Below are 24,132 nucleotides of genomic sequence, written 5' to 3'. Positions count from 1 at the left end.
CTTCTTACTTGCGTGAAGGCCAGAAGACATTGTCCCTTATGAACTGCCCTGAAAAGGACAGATGGTGGGAACCACTATGTTTACACAGATAAAAGATTTGCATCAGCATGGGGACAATGCTTAGGGGGAGTGGAATTGGCTGCACCCCCAGCTCGTCTGTCCCAGCACCGCAAATGGCTCAGCCCCCTTCCGAGCCTTGTCCTGCTCTCCCGGACAGCCGGCGGCCTCTTCTCCTGAGGCCTCCCCTTCTCCTGCGGCAGCGGGGGATGCTCTGGCACCCTCCCTGCTGTCAGCCGTCCACGAGGCTGTCAGGGCGACTCCCGAGCCTCTCACGGCGGGCTGACCTTCCCTCAGCCCACGGCGCACCCCGAGCCGTGCCCACGGCGTCCTCACCTTGTTCAGGACGGACCGTTAGTTACCGCTCACCTCAGCACCTACCCTCCCGCGTCCGCCTCCGTGCCGCTCAGCCACGCCGTCATTCGCCGACCGCGCCATCCATCAAGAAGTGGGCGGGGCTTTGGCCCCGGCCCGAAGGACTGCCCAACCGACAGAGTGGCGTCTGCTCGCCGCCCGTACTGCGCTTGCGCAAGGCGCCAGCCGCCTCGCGGGACGCGGCGCGACCCACAGCCGCGCTTGCGCACTGACTTCTCGGCCTTCCCCCTCGTAGCGGAAGTGGCGGGGCCGCGCCAGTTCCGCCGCGGCGTTGTTCGCTCTGGACAAAATGGCGAAGATCGCCAAGACCCACGAAGGTAAAAAAAACCCAGAAACAGCCGCAGCGGCGCACCCTGTACCTGCGTATTCGTCCAGCGTCTTTTGGTTGTGTTTCTCCTTGGTTCTGGGCAGCGTCAGGGCCGGCTCCTCGGGCGGGGGCTGGCGGGCTCCCCCCGCGGCAGGCGGGCCGGGCCTGTTTGTAATGGCGTCTCCGCTTGTGTCACCGCCATGCCCGGGCCGCCGCCTCGCGCTCGGGGGCCGAGGGAGCGGGGCTGCGGGGGCGGCCGAGGGGGGAGCCTGACTTGAGGGGGGTGCCCTCGCTGTGTGCCTGTGAGGGGAGCGGGTGGCGGCTGCCAGGCCCGCGCGGGGGGGTGAGGGGGGACGGCGTCGCTTAGCTCCGGTTTTGCTGACGGGGCTGGCGGCGTCGCTGGGGCGCGGGTCCTTGCGGGGTTCCCGCCTGCCGGCACGAAGCCGAGACTGAGCAGCGCTTCCACGAAGGGCCGCCCGTGGGCCGCTCCTCGCCTCCGCTCCCGATCGCTGCGTGCACCTGCCCGCGGCCCCGGCCCCCTCCTGCCGCTCACGTCGAGCCCTCGACAGGCGCTCGGTGAAAATCGCGCTGTACGCCTACTCAGTTCTGCATCGTAAATGTCAGAAACACAAGTTTCTTCTCTTGGCTGAGCACTTCGACCTGGGTCCGGAGTAAACAAGGAGGCCGGAGAGGGAGGGTGAAGGGGTGTTGCCCGCTGAAAGCCAGCATGGCCGAGTTGTTGCTGGGCGTCGTGTCGGCGTAGTGCTCACTGAGAAAAATGCCCCGAAGGAGTGGAAAAACCGCTGTGAGGTCTCAAGCATTTCAACTGCCGTTTTAGCACGGAGACTTCCTGCCGGCTGGGTGTTTACGTAGGAAAACTGGTCTCTGGGCGGTTTAGTGAGTGAGGGCTTTCATAGGCGGAGCGTTACTCTCGGAGGTACTGTGTGGCTGTGTTCACTACTGCTTCCAGCTCTTTACAGCATGAATCCAAGCTTTCTTCTTGGACGATGTCTGTGGCTTGTTCTGTTCTTAAATATCTTCAGGCAAGGGAGAATAATTTTTAGAATTGTTCTGCTTCTGTCTTTTTGCTTTTGGGGTTTTTACTCATGTTTCTGTTTATGATAGGCGCTCTGCTGTGTTTTATGTTAATTTACATCCGTAATTCATTAATCAAAAACTATCTCTGGACAGTGGTTGTACACTGTGAGGTAGGCAGGGCGCTCAGGTATTCGTTGCCTTTGGGGGCGGTAAGTCTTGCACTGAAAAAACTTGTGAAATGGAGACTCATCATCTTCCATGGAAGTGAAGTTAATGTAGTCTTTAACACCATAGACCCGGTTTGAGTTTATGGATGAAGAAAAGCTTAAACCGCTGTCATCACTTTTTAAAAAAAATATTTAATTCAGTTTTATTTTTTAACATTGTAGAACATTTTTGGAGAATATACGGAAGTTCTTTTGTCTGTGTGCTGTGACATGTAGAAGGCTTGCATTGTGAGATACTACCCATCACAGTGCCTTTCCTGTGACCTGAAGAGCTTTTAATACTGAAATAGTAGATTTATTTTTTTAAAAACTTAAAATGCTTATTTATTGAAGCAAATGGTGGTCCATTGAAGTTCATGAAAACATTGACATACTTCCAGTTGCATGTGTTTTGATTAGCGTTGTATCAGAACAGGTTTTAAAGGGGGGTGTATGTAGTTAAATAAAAATTATTTATACCTCAGTATGACCATGTAATAATGTCTTTCCCAACAACGAGGTCTTAGCTGAACAGCTTGATTTTTTTCTTCTGAGTTCTATCTTATGTTTTTTCAGTTCCTGATTTTTCAAATTGAGTTGTTACTAACTTGTCTTAGAAGATTTTTCACATCTTTATATTGTTTGTTAAAAACTCGTTGATTGATAAAAACTCATTGATTGATGTCTTCAAGACACAACTTGAAAGAGATATCAAAACAGTTTGAGATTCAGTTACATAACTGAAGGGGGAACCCTTTGTTTCAGGCTGAAAAGTAAAGTTTTAAAGGGCAGTTTATAAAGCCTCAAATGCTTGAGTTTTGAATGCTGTCAAAGGTAGTTTTAAATTTGGATAATTTTTTTTCTTGCTCAGAAAAGAACAGAGAGATCTCCAAACAGACCTAACATGTATGAGAGTGCTACACAGGCCAAGCTATATATGCAGCAGTATGAGGCATGAAAACATAGAAGCTATTTACGCTGTAAAATAGTACTTCAGTACAGAGTCTGTAGTTCTTTCTTTTTTCATGCTGAATAATGTCTAACATGCCAAACATTGCAAGTAGAACTACATGTATGGTAATGGACTGTATATTTTGAGAAAGGCTATCCTGATCTGGCTGTGAGCTAGATTTTCAGTGACTTTGAATTCAAATATATTGACTTTATAATATTCAACGTTTACGGTATGTTTCGAATCAACTCTGCGTGTTAAAGTTACCTCTTTTAAAATACCAAAATATATTAGAGAAAAATACAGAAAAAGGCATGATCAGTACAATATTCTCTCCCTCCCTCCTTTTTTTTATTTATTTATTTTTTAAATTCCGCTCCCTTTACTGTTTCTCTGTCTTTGCCTGAAGTTTATGTCCTGGTTGTATAAAGCAAAGTATTTGTTTGATGGTTTAATCAATGTATTTTTAAACTCTATGATTAGTCTGTCTTAATTTGATATAAGTGCTTTGTTAAATAGGTTGTGAGCTTTTTCAAGAACGTGCTAGTTAGACCAAGGAAGGTAAACACATCTTTAATGTCAAAATAGGCTTTTCCACCTAAATATGTGATGCTTTCTAAACTGGCAGTCAGGCTACCTTTGACTGCAGATCTCTTAGACCTTCTGGTTGAAGGGGTTTTGGGTCATGTCAAATGGGTGTTCTCTTCAAAGCGTGCTTCATTTAAGCTAGCTCTTAGAGACTGCATGGCATTAGTTCAAAATTATGGGCCATAAGTGGGGGTTTGTAATGCCTGTAGACTCTATGCAGACTTTCTTTCATGATACATACCCAGCAGGTTATGCTGTAGAAAATGAGAGTGCTCCTTAGTCTGCAAACAGTTGTAGTCATTGTAATTTAAAGGAGAAGGCCAATAATAAATGAGATCTGTACCCTCTTCAGAAAATATAGCTATTTTAAAAATAAAATAAGAGAACAAGGCCTTAGTATGTAAAGTGTTAGTAAGAACTATTAATAGCAAAAATATTTTTGTATTAACGCTTTTGCTGCGGAAACCCACAATTGATTGGATAGACTCTGTTGATGGTGGTAGCATGGCAGGGTACTTGCTGGTGCTTTATTTGGCTAAGCTATATGGTCAGGTTCATTCAGTGGACAGATGATGGAAAGGCTTTTGTATTGTAGGCAAGATCTGTAGGCTTTTTTTACAGCTATGGATGCACAATCAGGACTTAATATGCTACTGAAGAGGCAGTGTGGTATTCCAGTAACTGCTCTTTAGAAATAAGAAACAATGTCATTGTACTCTAAAAGCACTCGGTGCTAGTAGTGTTGGCCTTGGTAGCAATGGAAGCTTCAGTATTCCCTTTCACCCTAGCACTGCATTGCACCAGGCTGCAAAAGGAACCAGGAACTTGTTCTGCTCTTTGGAAGAAACAGAACTAAAAAATCTGTGAGAAAAGCATTTGAGTTGTATCAGTTCCATAATCATGCCATAGGACAACTTCACAAAAATGGAATACCTTCAGGTGACAGTGGTAAACAGGATACGTGTGGTATGCCTCTGAAAATGATCAGAGACCTCTGTGGGCAAGACAGGGATCCCTAATTCGGCAGTAGTTTCTTTCTGCTGCTCCTGCAGGAAGTAACATATTGGGGAGCAACGTGTCTCAAGTTCTGGACTCACTGGAATCCCCTATACTGTGCAGGATTTTAGAGGGAGCTGGATGTCCCTGGGGGCAGGACTCAGCAGGTGATCATGGCCAGCAGTATAAGGCTTTTGTCAGTTTTCAGCTTCTTATGAGTTCAAGGCAGATGCCATTGATTTCTGTAACGCAGAGGTGACTGTCCAACTTACCCTGTTGTAGATACCTGCAAAAGCTGATGGAAGCCCTTAACAGGGTGGAGCAAGATTCTCCTTATCAGCTACTATGATGTATTTTCCATGCATGGGACTCTTGATGAGTTTAGAAACATACTTCTGCTGTTTCTTTCTTTCCCCACTAGACCACTGCAGGAATTGCAGATTTGCTGTCAGGTTTACTGTGCTTAAAGTGTTTCTAACTGCCAGTTCTACAGACTGTACATGAACATTGAATCCTATTCTCACTCGTAGCTGTTTAGCAAAGGTTTGTCAGGTGAAACTACGTGTTCAGTTACCTCTATAGAAAACATGCCTTTGTACAGGAGGCATAATCTGGCTTACAGTGTTGGCTTTATTTTTTATTAGTGGCAGTTTGTGATAAGAAAAGGACCCAGCCTTGACTTCAAGTTTTGAAGTTTACAGGGCTGGCGGTTTAAACTTTTAAACTAAGCAATTGTGATCTGCAGTCTTTCTTTGTCATTAAAAACAAAGCAAAACAACAAAAAAAAAGCCCACCAAAGTCAACACCCCACCCCCTCATTTATGTGTCAGGTCCAATAATTTGGATTAGCAATAATCTTGCCTCTTAAAAAAAAAAAGTATTCTAATCTTAATTTTTACCAGGTTTGTTAGCAGATGTTGTGGTTTAATGTCTTTTGCAAGGTATCTCAGTGGTAAAACCTTGTGAAATTTATTAGTCCTGAAAAAGAGAAATGAGCAACAATAGCAAAAATCCTAGTGAATAGTCAAGATTTAAGATTATTTGTAAATAGAATTTCCTGTGGGTTTTGCAAATTAGCAAATTTCCCTCAAGTTAATGAAGCAGGCAATACCACTTTAGATGGGAGACGTTGAATCACAGAATCGTTGAGGTTGGAAGGGACTTTTGAGACTGTATACTCCAACTTTCTTGCTCAAGCACGATCCTTGGTATTCCTTCAGCCATGAAATGCAACTCGGGTACTTTTTTGGCTGTGAAAATAATTGTTTGATGTACTGAAATTCACATTGTATGGATAATTGTCCTTTATGTGTCTATTGAATCAAATAAAATTCAGATGGAATAGTAAATAATTGTTTATGGAGATAGCTGTGCCTCAATATACCTGCATCACAGTTACATTTGTTGAGTGTAGGTAACAGTTGGATTACTGTAACTTACGTTCTTGTTGCATTACAACATGTAGGAGGAAAGCATGGTTTTAATTTCGTTCCTTGTTTTCTGGGTTAACAAGTTATGTTCTTTCTGAGAAGTACCAAAATTTGAAAGGTCAAAGATGGCCACCAAAGTTGATTAGAAGTCAGACCCTGTTATGTTAAAGAACGACAAAGCTCCCACTTGTCCTATTTTTGAAGGACATTATCCAGAAGAAAGGTAGACTCTCGAAGGTGGTGGTGCAGGCATGAATAGTCATGAGAGTAATGAGTAAGATACTGTTTGAGCTGTCAGAGTGAAAGAAACTGGTCCTAACTTTTTTTTTGCTAGCTTGGTATCTAGTAGCATATTAGAGTGTTTGGGGTTTTTGTTTGTTTAAAGATAGTACAGCATTGAACAATATGTTAGATAACATAATACAGGTGTTGTTTATTAAATGTTTTCAGATTTGACAGCTCATGCAGTAGCTCTTTTGAACAGATTTGTTTAAATTAGCAAGAAATTGTTTTGTTAATTGTAAATAACATCTTGAAAGGCTTTTTAATGAGAGGGTTACATTTGCTGAGACAGTGTTGTGTTAGCGTGTTGTTGAAAAATGCTGCCTTCTCTGCTATCTCTGTTGAAAGATGAGATATAGTTTAATACATTAACAGTGGGTTTGAGTAGTTTGCTTTAGGCCATACAACTGAAGTAGTCTGTGTTGGATATATTACAAGTTAAGTAAAACCTTCTTATAAACACTATGATTTTGCAGTTTTGTGTGTCATATTTGTTTATTTCTGTAGATATACTCTTTGAAATTGGATGAAAAAAAATTGCTGTATGTGGTAACATGAGTATTACAATTTTGTGTGCTTGTTTAAAAAGACCTGATTTTTTGTGTGTGTGTCTTTACCCTAGATATTGAAGCAACCAAATTCGAGAAATTCAAGGAAAAAGCCTGCTCTTGATGAAGCACAAGGAGTAGGCCTTGATTCCACAGGATATTACGATCAAGAAATCTATGGTGGCAGTGACAGCAGGTTTGCTGGATATGTCACTTCTATTGCAGCAACTGAATTGGAAGATGTAAGTGATTTTATGTATTTTTTTAGGTCATGCATTTTAAGTATTTTGGAATTAATTTTGAGTAATTTTTAATAGCAGTTGCTGAAGTCTTATCTGGGAAGCTCCTAAGTTCTAAGTGTGGCTTGTACTTCATGAATTGTGCTTTGAAAGTTATGTAGGCCCAAGCAGAAGGCAAAAAGTTATGGCCTGGTACTTAATCAGTGTTAGCCTTGACTGGAATAATTAACTTGTTCTGTTGTTGCTGCCAAGATGAAAATGATGGTGAAAAAAATCTAATAAATCTTGGGCCAACAAACTTGGACTATTTTAAGATATCTATTTCTACTACAGTTCAAATTTCAGAGCAATTTTTTTTTTTGCAGATTGACTTTTTCACTGTATTATATTCTTTTTATGTATCCTCCTTGTAAGATTTCTTGATGTTAATTTCTACTGTTAATCATTAGACCACATATTCAGTTGCAGGAGTAGTCAGAAACTACGGTTCTGACCACAAGTACGTAGGCAACTACATATTGCGCTGAGTGAATTATATTTTTAAGAGGAAGGAAGGTTGTTATGTTCAATTTAGTACTATGCAGTTAGTTTAGTTAGTATATTCTTTTAGTAAATGTACTATGTGTCATTTGTAGAACTTCTAAGAATTCCTTAATTAAAAATTTCCATTACAGGGTCTCACTGAAATCAGTGCATAGTTTTTAAGAGCAGTTTTTCTTTTGGGTTGCTGTAAATTATTGCACAGAAACTGGCTACTAATATGAGGAAATAGATAGCAAAAGCGTTTTACACATTTTGAGTACTTGTTATTGTGATTGAGGAAGGTGTAACTAAATTAACATTATATTTCTGAATTTTTCACTGTTTCTGAAGCTTTTTTTATAGGGTTATTTACTAAAGTTTTGTTCTATCTCTAGCTGGCTTTTAAGAAGAAATGGTTTGAATTTCTGTGCACCGGTTTTCATATGCCAGCTAGGGAACTATAGCATAGTGCTAATATGAAATACAGACTTTTTGTATAACTAGTGTAGACAACATGCTTGATTAAATGTAGCATATCACAGAATACCTGAGTCTTGCAGAGACAAAGTTAACTTTTTAGTGATGTGGGTAGGTTTATCTGATTCAGCAATTTAGGAGTAATAAACAAGCCATATGAAAAAGCTTGCTAAAATTTGGAATTGACTATTCTAGTTGTCCATTTTAATCTTTTCTGTGACCACAGTATGTTAATTTGACGTTATTTTATCTGAATGTAATATCAACACAACAAATTTGCCATGTCTTTTTACTGACAGGATGATGATGACTACCCATCTACAAGTTTGCTTGGCCAGAAGAAGCCAGGCTACCATGCTCCAGTGGCATTGCTTAATGACATACCACAGTCTACTGAACAGGTACATCTTAATTGAAGGCACAATAAAGTACTGTTGTAGGTTTTAGGGGAAAGAAGTGTTAAGTTTTTTGAGACCAGGTCTTATCTTCTGGACATACAAGATGTACGTAAAGGGCTATGGTATTTTAATTTTGCTGTAAGCTCATTACTGCTTTAGTTAGAATTCCACAGGGCGATAAAAATTGGCACTTCTGCATGTAAAGGCAAGTGGGCATATACACTAAACTACTAAAACCCCCATGTTTTGATAGGTCAGATAGTTCAAAAATGAAAATAACTGGAAAACTTAATGTCCTTTGTACTTGTATTTTTGTAAAGAAAATATAATCACTTATGTTTTATATTCCTGGAGTATTTTTCTGTGAGATTTAAAAGCATATGAAGCAGCGTTCCCCTGCAAAAAGAAGGGGAAAGGTTGACAGCATGAAGTACTGTGGTAACAAGTGAATAAACTTCTTAACTTCTGACAAAAATTTGCTATTTTATTTCATAAGAAATTCTGTGTTTAAAAAAAAATAAATTCCAGTTACAGAAGTAAAGTTTCTATTAGCATAGTGTTTTGACATTCCTGCATAGCTGAGATTAAAAATAAAGTAGGCCTTTTTAGTAATACTTATGGCTTATGGTTACCAGACACTTTTCATATTGTTCTTCATACATATATGACTAATAAGCTGTTTTTTGGTTTTTAGTATGATCCTTTTGCAGAACACCGTCCTCAAAAGATTGCAGATCGGGAAGATGAGTACAAAAAGCACAGGCGGATGATGATAATTTCCCCTGAGCGTCTTGATCCTTTTGCAGATGGTAATTTATTTTGAATTTTCTATACCCTTTATGAGATTTGTTGTCTTTAATTGTCTTTAGCCCTTTGATTTCTGTTGGCATGCTTATAAACTTAGTTTTGTTTTAAACATCCCCTTTTCATAGAGATTTGGTTGAAAACCTAGATGCCATATTCTTCATCTTTATAATACAAGTTTTCTTTCCAGGTAGAAGGACAAGAAAATAATGAGCCATTGCCATAGAAACACAAAGGGTTAAAGGTTTCTCTTTTCATTTTGTTTGGGTTGTGCATTATACTTTGAACAACTTGTCTATTGAGTGCTCGGATTCTTTCAGTACCTTGAAAGTTTTCATTCCAAGTCATAGATTTACAGGGTTACTGCTTTTGAAATGCTGGCTCTCAAAATAGAGCACCTAATTCTTACCATCCTATGTAAACTTAGGTGGTACAGCTAAAAGAAACAAAAGCATATATAAGACTTTGATACTATTTAATAGTTCAAGTCTGTTCTGATATTTTTAGAATGCAAGTCAGGAAAAGGGGTGTTAGTGGGTCTGACAGAAACTTTCTTCAGGTGAGTGAGTTTCACGTGTGGCAATAAGGTGCCTGTTGGCTTAAAATGAGTAGCTATTTTGCAGGTTTTACAAATGCGAATTTCAGCCTGCATGAATTAATAGGGATATTAATTATTTTACTTGCTTAATTGTAATTGATATAAACATGTATTGTCAGAATTCACAGGCCCATACTAACTGTCCTTAATTTCTTTCCTACAGCAGTACTGCTATATGCCAGTCCTGTCCTGCATTCTTAAGGGTGCAGTTCAACACATCCTGTGTAGATTATGGTGAAAAAGTATCCCAAAGGAAAGTCCTATCAAAGCTAGTGTCAGAATGACACAGCCAATTGGGCAATGATCTTCAGCATAGAAATGTTTAAGAAGTTTATTTTTTTCCCTAAATTAATGATGCTATACCACTTGTATAGCAAATCTGCACATTTTTCTTAAAGAAAAGTGTTTTTCTTGACAAGTCTCATTTTTATAAAGTTGGGCTTCTTGTAAAGTATTTAAAAGATTAATTAACGCAAGATACACAGCATAAAACAGCATATGGTATACAAAACCCATTACCTGTGAGTATTGTTGTGGTGGTATATGTACTGTATTACATTCAGCTCCCAATCACAATTGTACCTTAAGAAGAGAAGAGGGGGAAAGTGTCATCATACAGTTTTTTGGGGGTTTTTTGTTTTGGTTTGGTTTTTTAATGAAGCCCTTTTACAATATAACACTAGAAGATCTGGGAGACGTGTCCAGATTTGTCAAACTTATAAATGGGTCTTTATGATAAAACATTTTAAACTTTACTTAGGTGTGCAATAGTTATTTATAGTCAGAAAAAAACTAGGATTTAACAGCTTACACAAGGTAATGTTTTGAATATAAATATCTTTCCAAAGTGTTACTAATGGTAAAGAGATAATTTTCTAGGCTTCTATTCTGCTGCTTGAAGTCAGAACTGCTGATGGAGACAAAGGCACGAAAGTGTACGTATTCCGGATTAGCAACCCAGGAACCCATCACTTCTGAAGACTCTTAACTGTGTTGTCATTTTATCATTTATATCGGCTTTAAAATATTTGTTTGAAACTGCAGTAGTTATGTTTGTGTTCAAACAGGTTAAATTGATCAGCAAACTGAATAAACGTAAGATACATGTAATTTTAAAAATTTTCAATCAAAAAGTAAAATTAAATGATCATGGAATAATATAATATTAGAGCAGGACATTAGAAAAAGTCAATAGGTTCTGCTTATCCTATACTCATTGTGCTCCATTCCTGTTGCTGTTCTCTTCCGCAGGAGGGAAGACACCAGATCCTAAAATGAATGCCAGAACATACATGGATGTTATGCGTGAACAACATTTAACGAAAGAAGAGGTGTGTGGAGGGGATGGTTTTCCACCTGAGCTTAGTTTCATTTTACAACCTTTGAAAGCATGTTAAGAAAGTGGGAATGGAAATTCTGTTGACTGTTTTGACTTAAAAGTCCTTTACTTTGGAAAATCCTGTTATTCACATGTTGAAAGTCAGTAGACTTTAAAGATGAAAGTTATGAAAAACATGTGTTCTACATAATACCTAAACAACCAAGGGAGAAATAGTCTCAATATATTTAATCTGGATTTTTTTTTTATAGCACTTGGACTTTTGTTTATTTCTTTCAGAGGATGAGGCACAAAAACCTAACAGTCACTGAAGGGTATTCGCTGTCAGAAATGTTTGGTTTTGTGAGCTCTGTGTGAGGGGAATCCAGGGAGGTTTTAAAAGGCTTTTGTTGAAGCCTTAGAACAGATACTGCCGTACTAAGAACTGGTGTAAAGTTGACATTTGGTTTTTAAATATTAAAAAAGAAAAAAAAATTACATGCTTTATTCATGGCTATTAAAAATTCATTTTAATAGGTAAGATGATGTTGGTAATATAATCAGATCTCTCGTGTAATCCCTACAGTGCTATCTTGTTAATTGAAGCAAGATCTTGTAGTTCCAGTGACCTCTATAGATGTACGTTGACTTACTCCTACTTAACTTACTTTAATTGAGGCATTAGTTCATAATTTTGACAATATTACTGGTTTGTGGATGCATTGATAAGTGAAACCAGTCTGGATTAGTGTGCTTTAAACAATGTCATCTCAGAATTTGAAATAAGAATTTCAGAGCTTTTTTTATGTCGTGGAAATAACTCACGTAAACACGTTTTCTAACTCATACGCTTTTTAATTTACTGAAGTGGAACTTGTTTGAAACAGATGTGTAATGGTTTTAAGGCATACGTATCAGTGACAGAAACTGATAGCACTCAAAATTCTCCATGCATTTGCATTTGTTGTAATAATGGCTTTTATAATAAATCAATTTAAAAACAGTCCCTCCAAACATATAGCTGCTCTATCAACATAGAAGAATTTGAAAAGAGAAATGAACTTGAAAGTGACAACAGTAGCTAAGTGCATGTTATTTGAGCAAACCCTCAAAAATAGCATAAAAATACATGATACAGCTGAAGAAATCTCTTTTAAAAGGTATAATCTGAAGAGACCTTCTTAAGATATGTGTTTCTTATGTTTGTCTTTTTTGTTCCCTTGAATAGAGGGAAATTAGGCAACAACTAGCTGAAAAGCTAAAGCTGGAGAGCTTAAAGTCGTCAATGGAGCCGCATCTCAGCCACCTTCAAAACGCAAACGGCGTTGGGATCAGACAGCTGATCAGACTCCTGGTGCTACACCTAAAAAATTATCCAGTTGGGATCAAGCAGAGGTAACAATTCTAGTGTTCATCGGCTTATCTGCAGAAGACATTAATGCTAATCCTCTTGAATTCCAGAAGTTTCTTACTCTACTGAAAAACTAGCAGTCTGTTACTGTATAGTACGAGAGGGATTAACACTTTTGGTTTTGTCTTGCCTAGACTCCTGGACATACACCATCTCTGCGATGGGATGAAACTCCAGGCCGTGCAAAGGGTAGTGAAACTCCTGGTGCCACCCCAGGCTCAAAAAATATGGGATCCGACTCCCAGTCATACACCAGCAGGAGCTGCAACACCCGGACGGGATACGCCTGGTCATGCAACACCAGGCCATGGAGGTGCCACTTCCAGTGCACGTAAAAATCGATGGGATGAAACACCTAAAACAGAGAGAGGTATTTATGGCGAACTGGAAAACACGTAATGAGTTTTGAATGGTTAATTGTGTAGGATTTTTTCATCTTAAATAAACAGTAGATTCAGAAGTCAGGCAAGAAGTAATTCTATTCTGACCTCTAGTGGTTGATGTGGAGTGATGTTTTTGTCTGAATTCGTAGCATTGAATTCCGCCTCTTAGCTTAACTCATGTCTGTGAAAGCACCTCAGCTCAAAAATCGAGTCAAAGTTTTGTGGTATATCTGGTGACTGCCACAAGTTGGGATTTTAATGTGTAAAGGAGCTCATGTTGAATTGGTTTATACAATACATTTATGTGTATTGGTTTTGAGCTGTTTATTTTTTTTGAAGAGTTAGCATTAAAACAAGTTTTGGAAGCATTTTCTCACCTGCCTAATTTGACTAAAGTTCATGTGTCAGAGAACAGTGAAACACCATTGTTCCTTAATGCTTTTATGAATGAGTACGTGGAGTACTTTGTCCAATTTCTAGAATATCTGAGTTTTTGTATTTTTTAGAATTTTATCTATTCATGCTAAGATTCAGCAAGAAGATGACATGCTTTTTTCATAAAATAAAGTTCTCTGTTGGATGTTTGTAGTGTAATGCCTGTGTCTCTTCAATATTCACCAAAGTAGTCTTTATTTTGTCTAGAGTATTTATTTATTTGATACTGGTTAATTTGCATAGACATGGGGACGAGATATTAAAAATGTGTTTGGGTATTGATTTTCTAGTTGGAGTATATACTGTTGAGCTTTCTGCAAAAATTGTTTTGTTTTTCCTTAGATACTCCGGGGCACGGCAGTGGATGGGCTGAGACGCCTCGTACAGATAGAGGTGGTGACTCCATTGGTGAGACACCGACCCCAGGAGCTAGTAAAAGAAAGTCACGATGGGATGAAACACCTGCTAGCCAGATGGGTGGCAGCACTCCTGTTCTGACACCTGGCAAAACACCCATTGGTACACCAGCTATGAACATGGCAACTCCTACACCAGGTAAGCCCAGGCCATTCTCTAAGGCTTAACTTTCTTTTGTGGAAATGAAGCTTTTACCTTTATATTGTATTTTGAAATAGACTTCTGCCAAACATGTTCTCCTTCCTGTGTGAAAGCAGTCAGTATATGCTCAGTTTACCATTTTTAATGCTCACAGAAACTCAGTTTTGGAGGAGAATCGAGACTAAGGTTCTGTGTCTATTCCTGTTCAATTTAGTTGGTAAAAAAAAATGATAAAAGGCTCTCGAAAAGTTTGATATCTTACTGGCTGCAGATTTCAAGTGCTATGGCAACTTTGGCTCAAGAGAGCACTTAAAGGTTAAGTAAACAAGTCATCTGCATACAGAAGATTTTTTTAAAAAAAACCCACCCCACAACCCTTTTTTAAAATTATTTTTAAAAATTTGAATATAGGTCATATCATGAGCATGACTCCTGAACAGCTGCAGGCTTGGCGTTGGGAAAGGGAAATTGATGAGAGAAACAGACCACTTTCTGATGAAGAGTTGGATGCTATGTTTCCAGAAGGATATAAGGTAATTCATGTGGATTAGAATACAGCAGACTGGTGTTGGGGGGTTTTTCTGCCAGGGGATATTGATTTTTTAAAATTTTTTTATTTTTTTTAAACAGCTGTTCCAGAAGTAGAATGTTTCACATTAAATATTGATTATTGATTGTAGAGATTTGTTTGATTCAGTTACTGATTTATTGTAAATCCATTAGAAAGGGAGAACTAAAGGTGATCTCAATGGCCACTTGTTGTTCTGCTTCTCAATGTTGGGAATGCCTGTCAAGGCCAGAAATGAGCTCTGAATGAACTGATAAAAATATTAAGACCAGGCATAGAAAAACATAGAAGAGAGTCACAAATTCTAAGTTAGCAAGTACGCTGTGTTGATACAGATATTGAAGTGCTTCTTTGTAAGGTGACTTCAAAGTTTATTATCCAAGCTCTCAGCAGTGGAAGTGAGCTTTCTCCTGAAATATCGTCAATAGAGGACAGGCCCAAATGCAAACTGTTACAGTGAATTTGTATTGCTGTGCACATGGGATCTAATGTATGCACAAGAACACTTGCCCAAATCCCTGAACAAATAAAATGGAAGATACAAGTTTTTAGTAGTGTTTTGTATTTGATGCCTTCCTCTTTTTATATCTGTTTTGATAAGATAAATTTTGTTCGTTCTTCTGTAGGTTCTTCCCCCACCAGCTGGTTATGTACCTATTCGCACTCCAGCGCGTAAGCTTACAGCAACTCCAACGCCTTTGGGTGGTATGACTGGATTCCACATGCAGACAGAAGACCGGACCATGAAGAGTGTTAATGACCAGCCATCTGGCAATCTTCCATTCCTAAAACCAGATGATATCCAATACTTTGATAAACTGCTGGTAAATGAGATTTCACTCATGCTGATTAAAGTTTCCTCATTTCTTTTGAATAAGTAGCAATACCTATTTATATTTCTGGAATTATTTGTAGGTTGATGTTGATGAATCAACTCTGAGTCCTGAAGAACAGAAGGAGAGAAAAATAATGAAATTACTCCTGAAAATAAAAAATGGCACACCTCCTATGAGAAAGGTAAGGTGAATTGTCAGGTGCATTTATGTAACTTTATTTTTCAAAAATCTTTATTTGTTTTCAGTTTTAGTTCTCTATGGGATTCTCTTTAAGATAATCTCCTAAACTTTGGTATCTGTGCTTTCTTCCTCTTCTATATCTGTGTGGCTTTTTGTTTGTCATTCGAGTAATTTAGTATTGCTGCTTTTTGTACAGTAATGTCAGTAACTAAATAGTATATGGCTTATATAAGGTTTGTTTAATAGATTTATAGTGCTTCTTGCTTACGAGGCTTTGTAATTTTCTGGATTTTACTTCTTAAATTAGTGGTGTAGCTCTTAGCTACGTTTCAGCCATACACATTATGCAATACGTTAGCTGCCTCTTCAGCACGGTTTTGCTCTAGATTGAGCATAGCACCAAGCGGTCTAGATGCAAGTAAGTGGTGTGTAAGCTATTTGTCAGGTGGAACCTTTCTTAATATTAGACCAGGAGCATGCTTTTTTTGAAAATTGAACACCTGGGAGCTAACATCAGAGTGTTTCTCTTCACGCATTTGTTTTTAAACAGATCAGCATAAAATTGTTTGAAGTAGAGTTTGCAGTGTCAGGAGCAAGTATTTTGAAGCCTGTGGTTGCAGTGAATTACATTTGGTTAATATCTACCTGTTTTGTAATTGTTCAGAGGTGTTTCCTTAACTTAACTGATAGGCTGTTTGGTTTTGTTTAGGCTGCGTTGCGACAAATTACTGATAAAGCTCGGGAATTTGGAGCAGGGCCGTTGTTTAATCAGATTCTGCCTCTGCTGATGTCACCAACGCTTGAAGATCAGGAGCGTCACTTGCTTGTCAAAGTCATTGACAGAATTCTTTACAAACTGGATGACTTGGTCCGACCATACGTACACAAGGTCTGTTGCAGTTTACTATTTAATCTTTGATTTGCCTTTTCTGATCGTTGCCAGGAGAGGTGTATATTTTATTTGCATTTTTTTAATGTAATTGGCTTTCATATTTCTTCTTAAACCATACTTTTAGTTTCTTTGTAGTGTGATCGAAATGTGGGCTTTATAGTATTAAGACATGATGTGAAAATTATATATACACCCTTAGAGGTGGGAAGGGCATCTTATCTAGGTAGTATCTTTAGGCCAGGTGTTTTAGAGACAGAGTTGTGAAAAGAGGATAATAGATTTAATTTTTATCCAGTCATCGTAAAGCTTTAAGGTTGGATCCATGGAGTGATCTCTCTTTCATGGAATCTATTAGGGCCAGAAATACTACTAAAAGTATTAATGAAAGGAAATGTTAATTTGTTCATCTTTTTCAGATCCTTGTCGTCATTGAACCCCTGCTGATTGATGAAGACTACTATGCTAGAGTGGAAGGCAGGGAAATTATTTCAAACTTGGCTAAGGTAAAGTTCCATTCTTCATTAAGGCATTGAGTTAGCTCACATGTACTTGTATGTTTATAGGCATGGCAGAAGAATTAACTGTGCTGATCATAAATCCAATTAGTATGTTTTGTATGTTTTTCCTTCAGGCTGCTGGTTTGGCAACAATGATCTCCACAATGCGACCTGACATTGATAACATGGATGAATATGTCCGAAATACAACAGCTCGAGCCTTTGCTGTCGTTGCCTCTGCTTTGGGCATTCCTTCTCTGCTACCCTTCTTGAAAGCTGTCTGTAAAAGCAAAAAATCCTGGCAGGCTAGGCATACTGGCATCAAGATTGTTCAGCAGATTGCTATTCTTATGGGTTGTGCTATCCTGCCTCATCTCAGGAGCTTGGTTGAAATTATTGAACATGGTAAGTTCTGCTTTCCCAGGCAAAGATTTTTTAATTCACTTTATATTTGGAAAAATTTTCATACCCCAGTGAGGCACAGTAATAGTATGGTCCTTGTTTTGTGTGTTTTTGACACTGAGAAACAGTTCAGCTGACTCTGAAAGAGGAATAGTGGTTCAGTTTTCCTGAAAATAATTTAATCCCATTTATACTGCCCCTCTATTTTTGCTGTTTTGAACTTAAGTCACAAGAAGTACAGGAAGTGGTACCAAACACTGTTCTCTTGCAGGTCTGGTGGATGAGCAGCAGAAAGTTCGCACCATCAGTGCTTTGGCTATTGCTGCTTTGGCTGAGGCGGCTACTCCCTATGGTATCGAGTCATTTGATTCTGTTCTGAAGCCTTTATGGAAGGGTATACGTCAGCACAGAGGAAAGGTATATCTAAAATACTTTCTTTAGTTTGAACTGAAATGAATGTATACTTTCTGTAACTCATTAGAGACATATTTCTACATTTAAATAGGGTTTGGCTGCCTTTTTGAAGGCTATTGGTTACCTGATTCCACTCATGGATGCTGAGTATGCAAACTATTATACTAGAGAAGTCATGCTAATCCTTATCAGAGAGTTCCAGTCTCCTGATGAAGAGATGAAAAAAATTGTGTTGAAGGTATGTCAGAATGCTTGTTTATCATTAATATTGAATATGTCGGGTTTTCCTTTTCTTAAAACCAAAACCCACCCCAGCCCCCAAAAAATCACCCACCCCAAAACTCCAAACCCTACACAGAATTAAAATTGTTGGATTTTTGTTTCCTGTTAGGTGGTAAAGCAGTGTTGTGGTACGGATGGTGTTGAAGCAAACTACATTAAAACAGAAATCTTGCCACCTTTTTTCAAACACTTCTGGCAGCACAGAATGGCATTGGACAGAAGAAATTACAGACAGGTATTTGGCACTTTTTTAGTTGGGAAATTATTTACAGTAGAACAAAATTCACGTTAGAATGGTCATTCAGCCTAGACACTTAATTGTGTCTTGTATGTCCTGAAACTGATTTTTGTTTGGACTGGTGATTTAGAAATTGCATAGCTAGAAGATTCACAGGCTTTTAGGAGGCACATTTTACGTTTGTGAATATGAGTCTACGTCACTTGTAAGGTGGAGTTCACCCCATTTGTGTTGTTTAAAACATTGGATGGTTTCTAAAGGTAAAAACAGTTGTTCGTAGTGCACTTAAGATGCATGATGCTGTTTCTCCTCTTCAGACCAGGAAAATTTATTTTTAAGATGTAGACAGTAGATTTTGACAATGTTTGCTCACTTGACATTTGTATGTTTCAGTTGGTTGATACAACTGTGGAGCTGGCAAATAAAGTTGGAGCAGCGGAAATTATTTCTAGAATTGTGGATGATCTGAAAGATGAGGCTGAGCAGTACAGAAAAATGGTCATGGAAACAATTGAGAAAATAATGGGAAATCTGGGAGCAGCAGACATTGATCATAAACTGGAAGAACAACTTATTGATGGTATCTTGTATGCCTTTCAGGAACAGACCACAGAGGTATGGCCAAGGGTGTTTAGTATTTGGTTCACTTTAACAGTGAGCTAGCTCACTGTTAGTTACACAGAAATGTATGCTTCTAAGTTAGATTTTAGAATCCTTTTTTAGATGACAGTGCTCTAATCAATGAAATCCAGAAATTAGCTCTGGAATGTTAGCATTTTAATAGCAATTTTAGATTATGTTAAGTATTAAAATGTAGTGTTGCTTTTGGTCTGATTTTTTTTTCCTTTGTTTTTACACTCAGGATTCTGTGATGCTGAATGGTTTTGGCACAGTGGTTAATGCTCTAGGCAAAAGAGTTAAACCCTACTTGCCACAAATCTGTGGTACAGTTTTGTGGCGTTTGAACAACAAATCGGCTAAAGTTAGGCAGCAGGCTGCTGACCTGATCTCTCGTACTGCAGTTGTCATGAAGACTTGTCAAGAGGTATTGTATTGACTTCTCCTACCAAAGTTCCTGTAGCATGTCATAATAGTGAGGGAAGAAAAAAATAACTTCTAAATCTTTTTACTTGGTTGTAGGAAAAACTGATGGGACACTTGGGTGTTGTGTTGTATGAGTACCTGGGTGAAGAATATCCTGAAGTACTGGGCAGCATACTGGGAGCACTTAAGGCTATTGTGAATGTTATAGGTATGTTTGTGTATTGATTACATGCCTGTTCCAGGGCAAAACTAAAAGGCATTGTATAACTAAGTATGTCTCTCTGAATTCAATAGGTATGCACAAGATGACACCACCAATCAAAGATCTGCTGCCACGGCTTACACCTATTTTGAAGAACAGACATGAGAAAGTACAGGAAAATTGTATTGATCTTGTTGGGCGCATTGCAGACCGGTAAGCTGGCTAATGGTAAAATATTTGACCCTCTGTGTGGGCAATTATTGTAGCAAAAGTGAAAGCTGAGTATCAGTTTTGGCATCTGGTTATTTATTGTCATATCTCTTGGCATTTCTTAAGTCGTGCATAAAGCTTAAAATGAGATATTTAGCAGACAGTCTTTTGAACGTATTGTAATTATGTTATTTTGCAGACAGTTTGTAAGAAGTACGTTGTCCATTTATGCAAACTTTGAATGCACAGAATATAATAAATTTTGAGTAAACTATTAACCAGTGAAGGTCTGATGTTAACAGATACCTAATTAAGGAAATTGCTTGAGCAGTATCCCTCTGTTGATAGCAAATCAATAGGTCCTGCAATTTATGTGGTTTTATTTAAAAACTTTTAATGTCACTGAAGAGGTAACTGAGTTTATTCTTTCAGAGGTGCAGAGTATGTTTCTGCAAGAGAATGGATGAGGATCTGCTTTGAACTGCTTGAATTATTAAAAGCTCACAAGAAAGCTATCCGAAGAGCCACAGTGAACACTTTTGGTTATATTGCGAAAGCAATTGGGTAAGTTGGTCTAATGCTTATCCACTTCTACACAGTTACCTAACATAGTGATGATTCTGAGTTTTCTGGTGAGAAATATTCAAACTTCTCTATGTTTAACATGTTAAATATGTAGACTTGATTCTACTCATTTTATAGAAGGAGAATAGAGTCACCTATTCTTCATTAATATAGGGTGCTGCACTTTTGAACTAAATTTGTAGATGAACAAGGTTAGAGTATAATTTGGTAGTACGAGCTGTTTGTCTCATGAATTTTTGATACTGTGATACACATTCAGACCCTCTCTGTATTCTTTTATAAACTCTCCTTTAAATACCCAATCCCTCTTCTCTTATTTTTCCCCAAATCAATACTTTTATTGATTTCTAAAGGATTTTTTGCCACTAAGGTGATACTGCTAGTCAGCAAATTGTAGAATGAAGCACAATTCCCACCTTTATGCATATTCTTAAATAAGTGACCGATTACTGACTTAATGCAGATAGAGCAGAAAACCAAGGAATACCATAACTGCGCTGATCTATACAGGCCGTCGCCTATCTCTGTCAGCGTGTATATGGTTTTATACAAGTTTGTAATTACCTGTGGGGTCAGAATAATAGTGCAGAGGCTGCTCTTCCAGAGGTTACAAGAGGCAAAACAGAAGGCAGGAAAAAAGAGTCTAGAGAAAGTAAAAAATGGTTACGAAAATAAGATCATGCAGTTGCTTAAGCTGTTTTGTGGTTTATGTTGTTTCCCAGTTATCTAAACTTTTTTTTAAGGGCTAAACCATGCTTTTTGCCACTTGCTATTTGAAACTCAACTAACTTTATCCAAATCCTCACTAATCTATTGACATGGACACGCACGTTATCTCTTCCAGACCTCACGATGTATTGGCTACACTGCTAAATAACTTGAAAGTACAGGAAAGGCAGAACAGAGTATGCACTACAGTAGCAATTGCTATTGTAGCTGAAACATGCTCACCTTTCACAGTGCTGCCTGCACTCATGAATGAATACAGAGTTCCGGAACTGAATGTCCAGAATGGTGTGTTAAAATCTCTTTCTTTCCTGTTTGAATACATTGGAGAGATGGGAAAAGATTACATTTATGCTGTTACACCATTGCTTGAAGATGCTTTAATGGACAGGTGAGTGGACTTCTTTCTATCTGTGGTAGAGTTAGCCGTAAGTCATATATTTTAAGTATATAGCTGAGTCTCAATGATAGCAACTATGCATATTGTCCTTGTTTGCTAAAAATTTTAAGTGACCAGCATAATGTGGAAGCTGTTGTTTGCAAATAATTCAGATTATATACTCCTATTTTACTAATACTTTTGAAGATCGAAATGATACAAGCATCTTGAGTTAAGACTTCTGACATTCAAACTGCTTTTGATAATTTCTATTGTTAGTACTTTTGCTGCGGAATTAGTGTGTGGTAATTTGTCCCAAAATTCCGTCTTTTTTTAATTTACTGATTTCTGTTACTCTGCCTCTTGTTGTCAGTAAATATAGGTTAAAAGTGTATATTAGGGCTTTCAAAAAAAGTGTTACTGAGAAGAAATATTATGCTTGTCCAGTCATGTTGCTTCTAAGTATAATTTATTAACAGACCATTGTTCTCTTTGCAGGGATCTTGTACACAGACAAACAGCCAGTGCCGTGGTGCAACACATGTCTCTTGGTGTTTATGGGTTTGGCTGTGAAGATTCTCTTAATCATTTGTTAAATTATGTGTGGCCTAACGTGTTTGAAACCTCTCCTCACGTCATTCAGGCAGTTATGGGGGCTCTGGAGGGCCTTAGAGTTGCTATTGGTCCCTGCAGAATGTTGCAGTATTGTTTACAGGTATGTCCTCGTGTATGCCGGGATAGCAGAGACAGCAATTATCAGGCAGGACTTCTTTCTAGGAGACAAAAAAAGTCAACTGAAGATGGTTTCCAGCAAAGGAAAAGAGTGTGGCTTGTTACCTCTCTAAAGTATTCTTTAAACATGGCATTCTGTACCAAGGACTTCAGTAATTGAAATATGCAACAAACAGATGTTTTGGTATTGTGAGATAGCTGAATACATTGAGGAACTTGTGTAGAGGTAGCAAATAACTTAGAATATAAATTGGCTGAGATAGCCTGGCACTCTAACTTGTAAAATGGAAGCATCTCACAAACTTGATGACACTAAATAATGACTAGAGAATAAATTAATAGTGCGAGGGGTTATGAGAACAAGTAATAAGCGAGATAAGTAAATGAGAGGATAGGCTTTGTATTAAATCAATATTATTTGTTAGCCAAGAAAAACAGTAAGACATTTAAAACTGTGAAAGAGTGAAGCACTAGAAAACAGCGCCTTGATCAGAATTTATACCTTTACATCAACACTAGTCAGTTAAGCTTCTATAACTGTGTACGTGGCAGTAAAATCTGAAGGCACCTTTTTTGTGTAATTGCACAGAACAGTCGTTGCTGCATTGGCTGTAGAATCTAAACTCACATAACGGGTGGGAAGCAAGGATGAATGTAATGCAGATCAATGTAGAGGAGATGTGACAGCGTTTTATTAATTATTTGCAGATAAGGAATTTCACTGTGTGGGGTTTTTTTGTGTGTGTGAGGCCTCAGCACAAAGATACTGACATCAGTGGGAAGGTGGAAGAAGCCTATTGCACAGTGTATTTTTTTTTTTTCCAAATACTACTTGTGTATTCTTAGTATATAGAACTGTTTTTTCTAGAGCTTTCACATTCTGCTCATTTTTTTAGGTTTAATAATAGTTTATCTCATATATTCCTATCTAGCTTTCTCTGCACAAATCACAATTAGCAGAGCTGAAGATAAGACTCAGTTCCAACTAAATATACTGCATCAGGTTTTAATTTTTATTTTAAAAGAAGAATAAAAAACTAGAAATACATTCAGTGGAATTTCTCCCTGCAGCAAAAAAGATAAGAAAATCTGCCTCTAAATAATACTTTGTTACTACTTGCTAGATTAGATAGTTGCAAAAATTGGGACTGACACATTCAGTGTACCTTCTTTGTTCTAAGTGGTGTTAGTTACTGTAATTGCTTTTTGAAATGCTTATTGTGCAAAACTTGATTAAATTCAGTAACAGACATTTAGACCTTAAGCCTTTAATATGTTTTGTTCTGTTCTGTTTTCTAGGGTTTGTTTCACCCTGCCAGGAAAGTCAGAGATGTTTATTGGAAGATTTATAATTCGATCTACATCGGATCACAGGATGCTCTGATAGCACATTATCCAAGAATCTATAATGATGAAAAGAACACCTATATTCGTTATGAACTTGATTACATCTTATAATCTTCTTGTTCAGTTGTTTGTGTTTAATGCACAGCTGTTCTTCAATTAAATGCTTCAGATTTGATGATGTAAAATTTTAAAATATTGGAGATCAGTATAGAGCTGGTCAGAGGCAGACCTAGGAATCCAGTAGCATGATTTTTTAAATATGTCCTTGTTTTTTGATGTTAAACAGTTAAAGCCAGTAGTGACCAAGAAAACAGTGATTACTATGTACTGGAGGGATTTCATTTTGGATTCATCTTTATGAAGATTTAGATTTCATTCCTTGTGTTTAAAGGGGAAGTTTATTTGAGAAATAAACATTTGTGTATAAAAACTAATTTGTGCGTGGTTTTTGGACAGAGGGGCTTGTAAAACGAGTCCCTTTGGATTAAGTATTTGTTCATGTAATAAATAGGTGGCATAAAACATTTTAACCCTTTTTGTCATCCCCTAGCTTTTGAATAAATAAGAAAAACATACAAACTGTAGTTAATGTGTGTATCTTTGTCATGCAATAATGTAGCTGTAGCCTGGCTGATGGTTGTAGTAGTGGCAGTTTATTTTCATGGAAAAAAGTAGT

The 24,132-nt window shown here is 38.2% G+C and overlaps 1 protein-coding gene across 1 annotated transcript; it reads left to right on the top strand.

The window, feature by feature from the left end:
- Positions 1–644: 644 nt before the first annotated feature.
- SF3B1 (splicing factor 3b subunit 1) lies at positions 645–23,886 on the top strand (the record flags this gene model as incomplete). Its single annotated transcript, XM_075755786.1, is given in 27 exon segments — positions 645–749; positions 6,854–7,021; positions 8,317–8,418; positions 9,110–9,224; positions 11,069–11,148; positions 12,364–12,391; positions 12,394–12,530; positions 12,681–12,767; positions 12,769–12,916; positions 13,707–13,919; positions 14,334–14,455; positions 15,117–15,314; positions 15,406–15,507; positions 16,216–16,395; positions 16,815–16,901; positions 17,030–17,300; positions 17,569–17,714; positions 17,803–17,949; positions 18,103–18,228; positions 18,625–18,846; positions 19,094–19,276; positions 19,372–19,483; positions 19,570–19,690; positions 20,120–20,251; positions 21,117–21,389; positions 21,876–22,092; positions 23,409–23,886. Coding segments are annotated over 27 exon segments (3,981 nt in total), but the record flags the coding sequence as incomplete, so codon positions are not given.
- Between the last annotated feature and the right edge of the window lie 246 nt (positions 23,887–24,132).

This window comes from Balearica regulorum, chromosome 6 (assembly GCF_011004875.1).
Source record: "Balearica regulorum gibbericeps isolate bBalReg1 chromosome 6, bBalReg1.pri, whole genome shotgun sequence".
Lineage (NCBI taxonomy): Eukaryota > Metazoa > Chordata > Aves > Gruiformes > Gruidae > Balearica > Balearica regulorum.
This window is presented reverse-complemented; position numbering and strand designations above follow the sequence as displayed.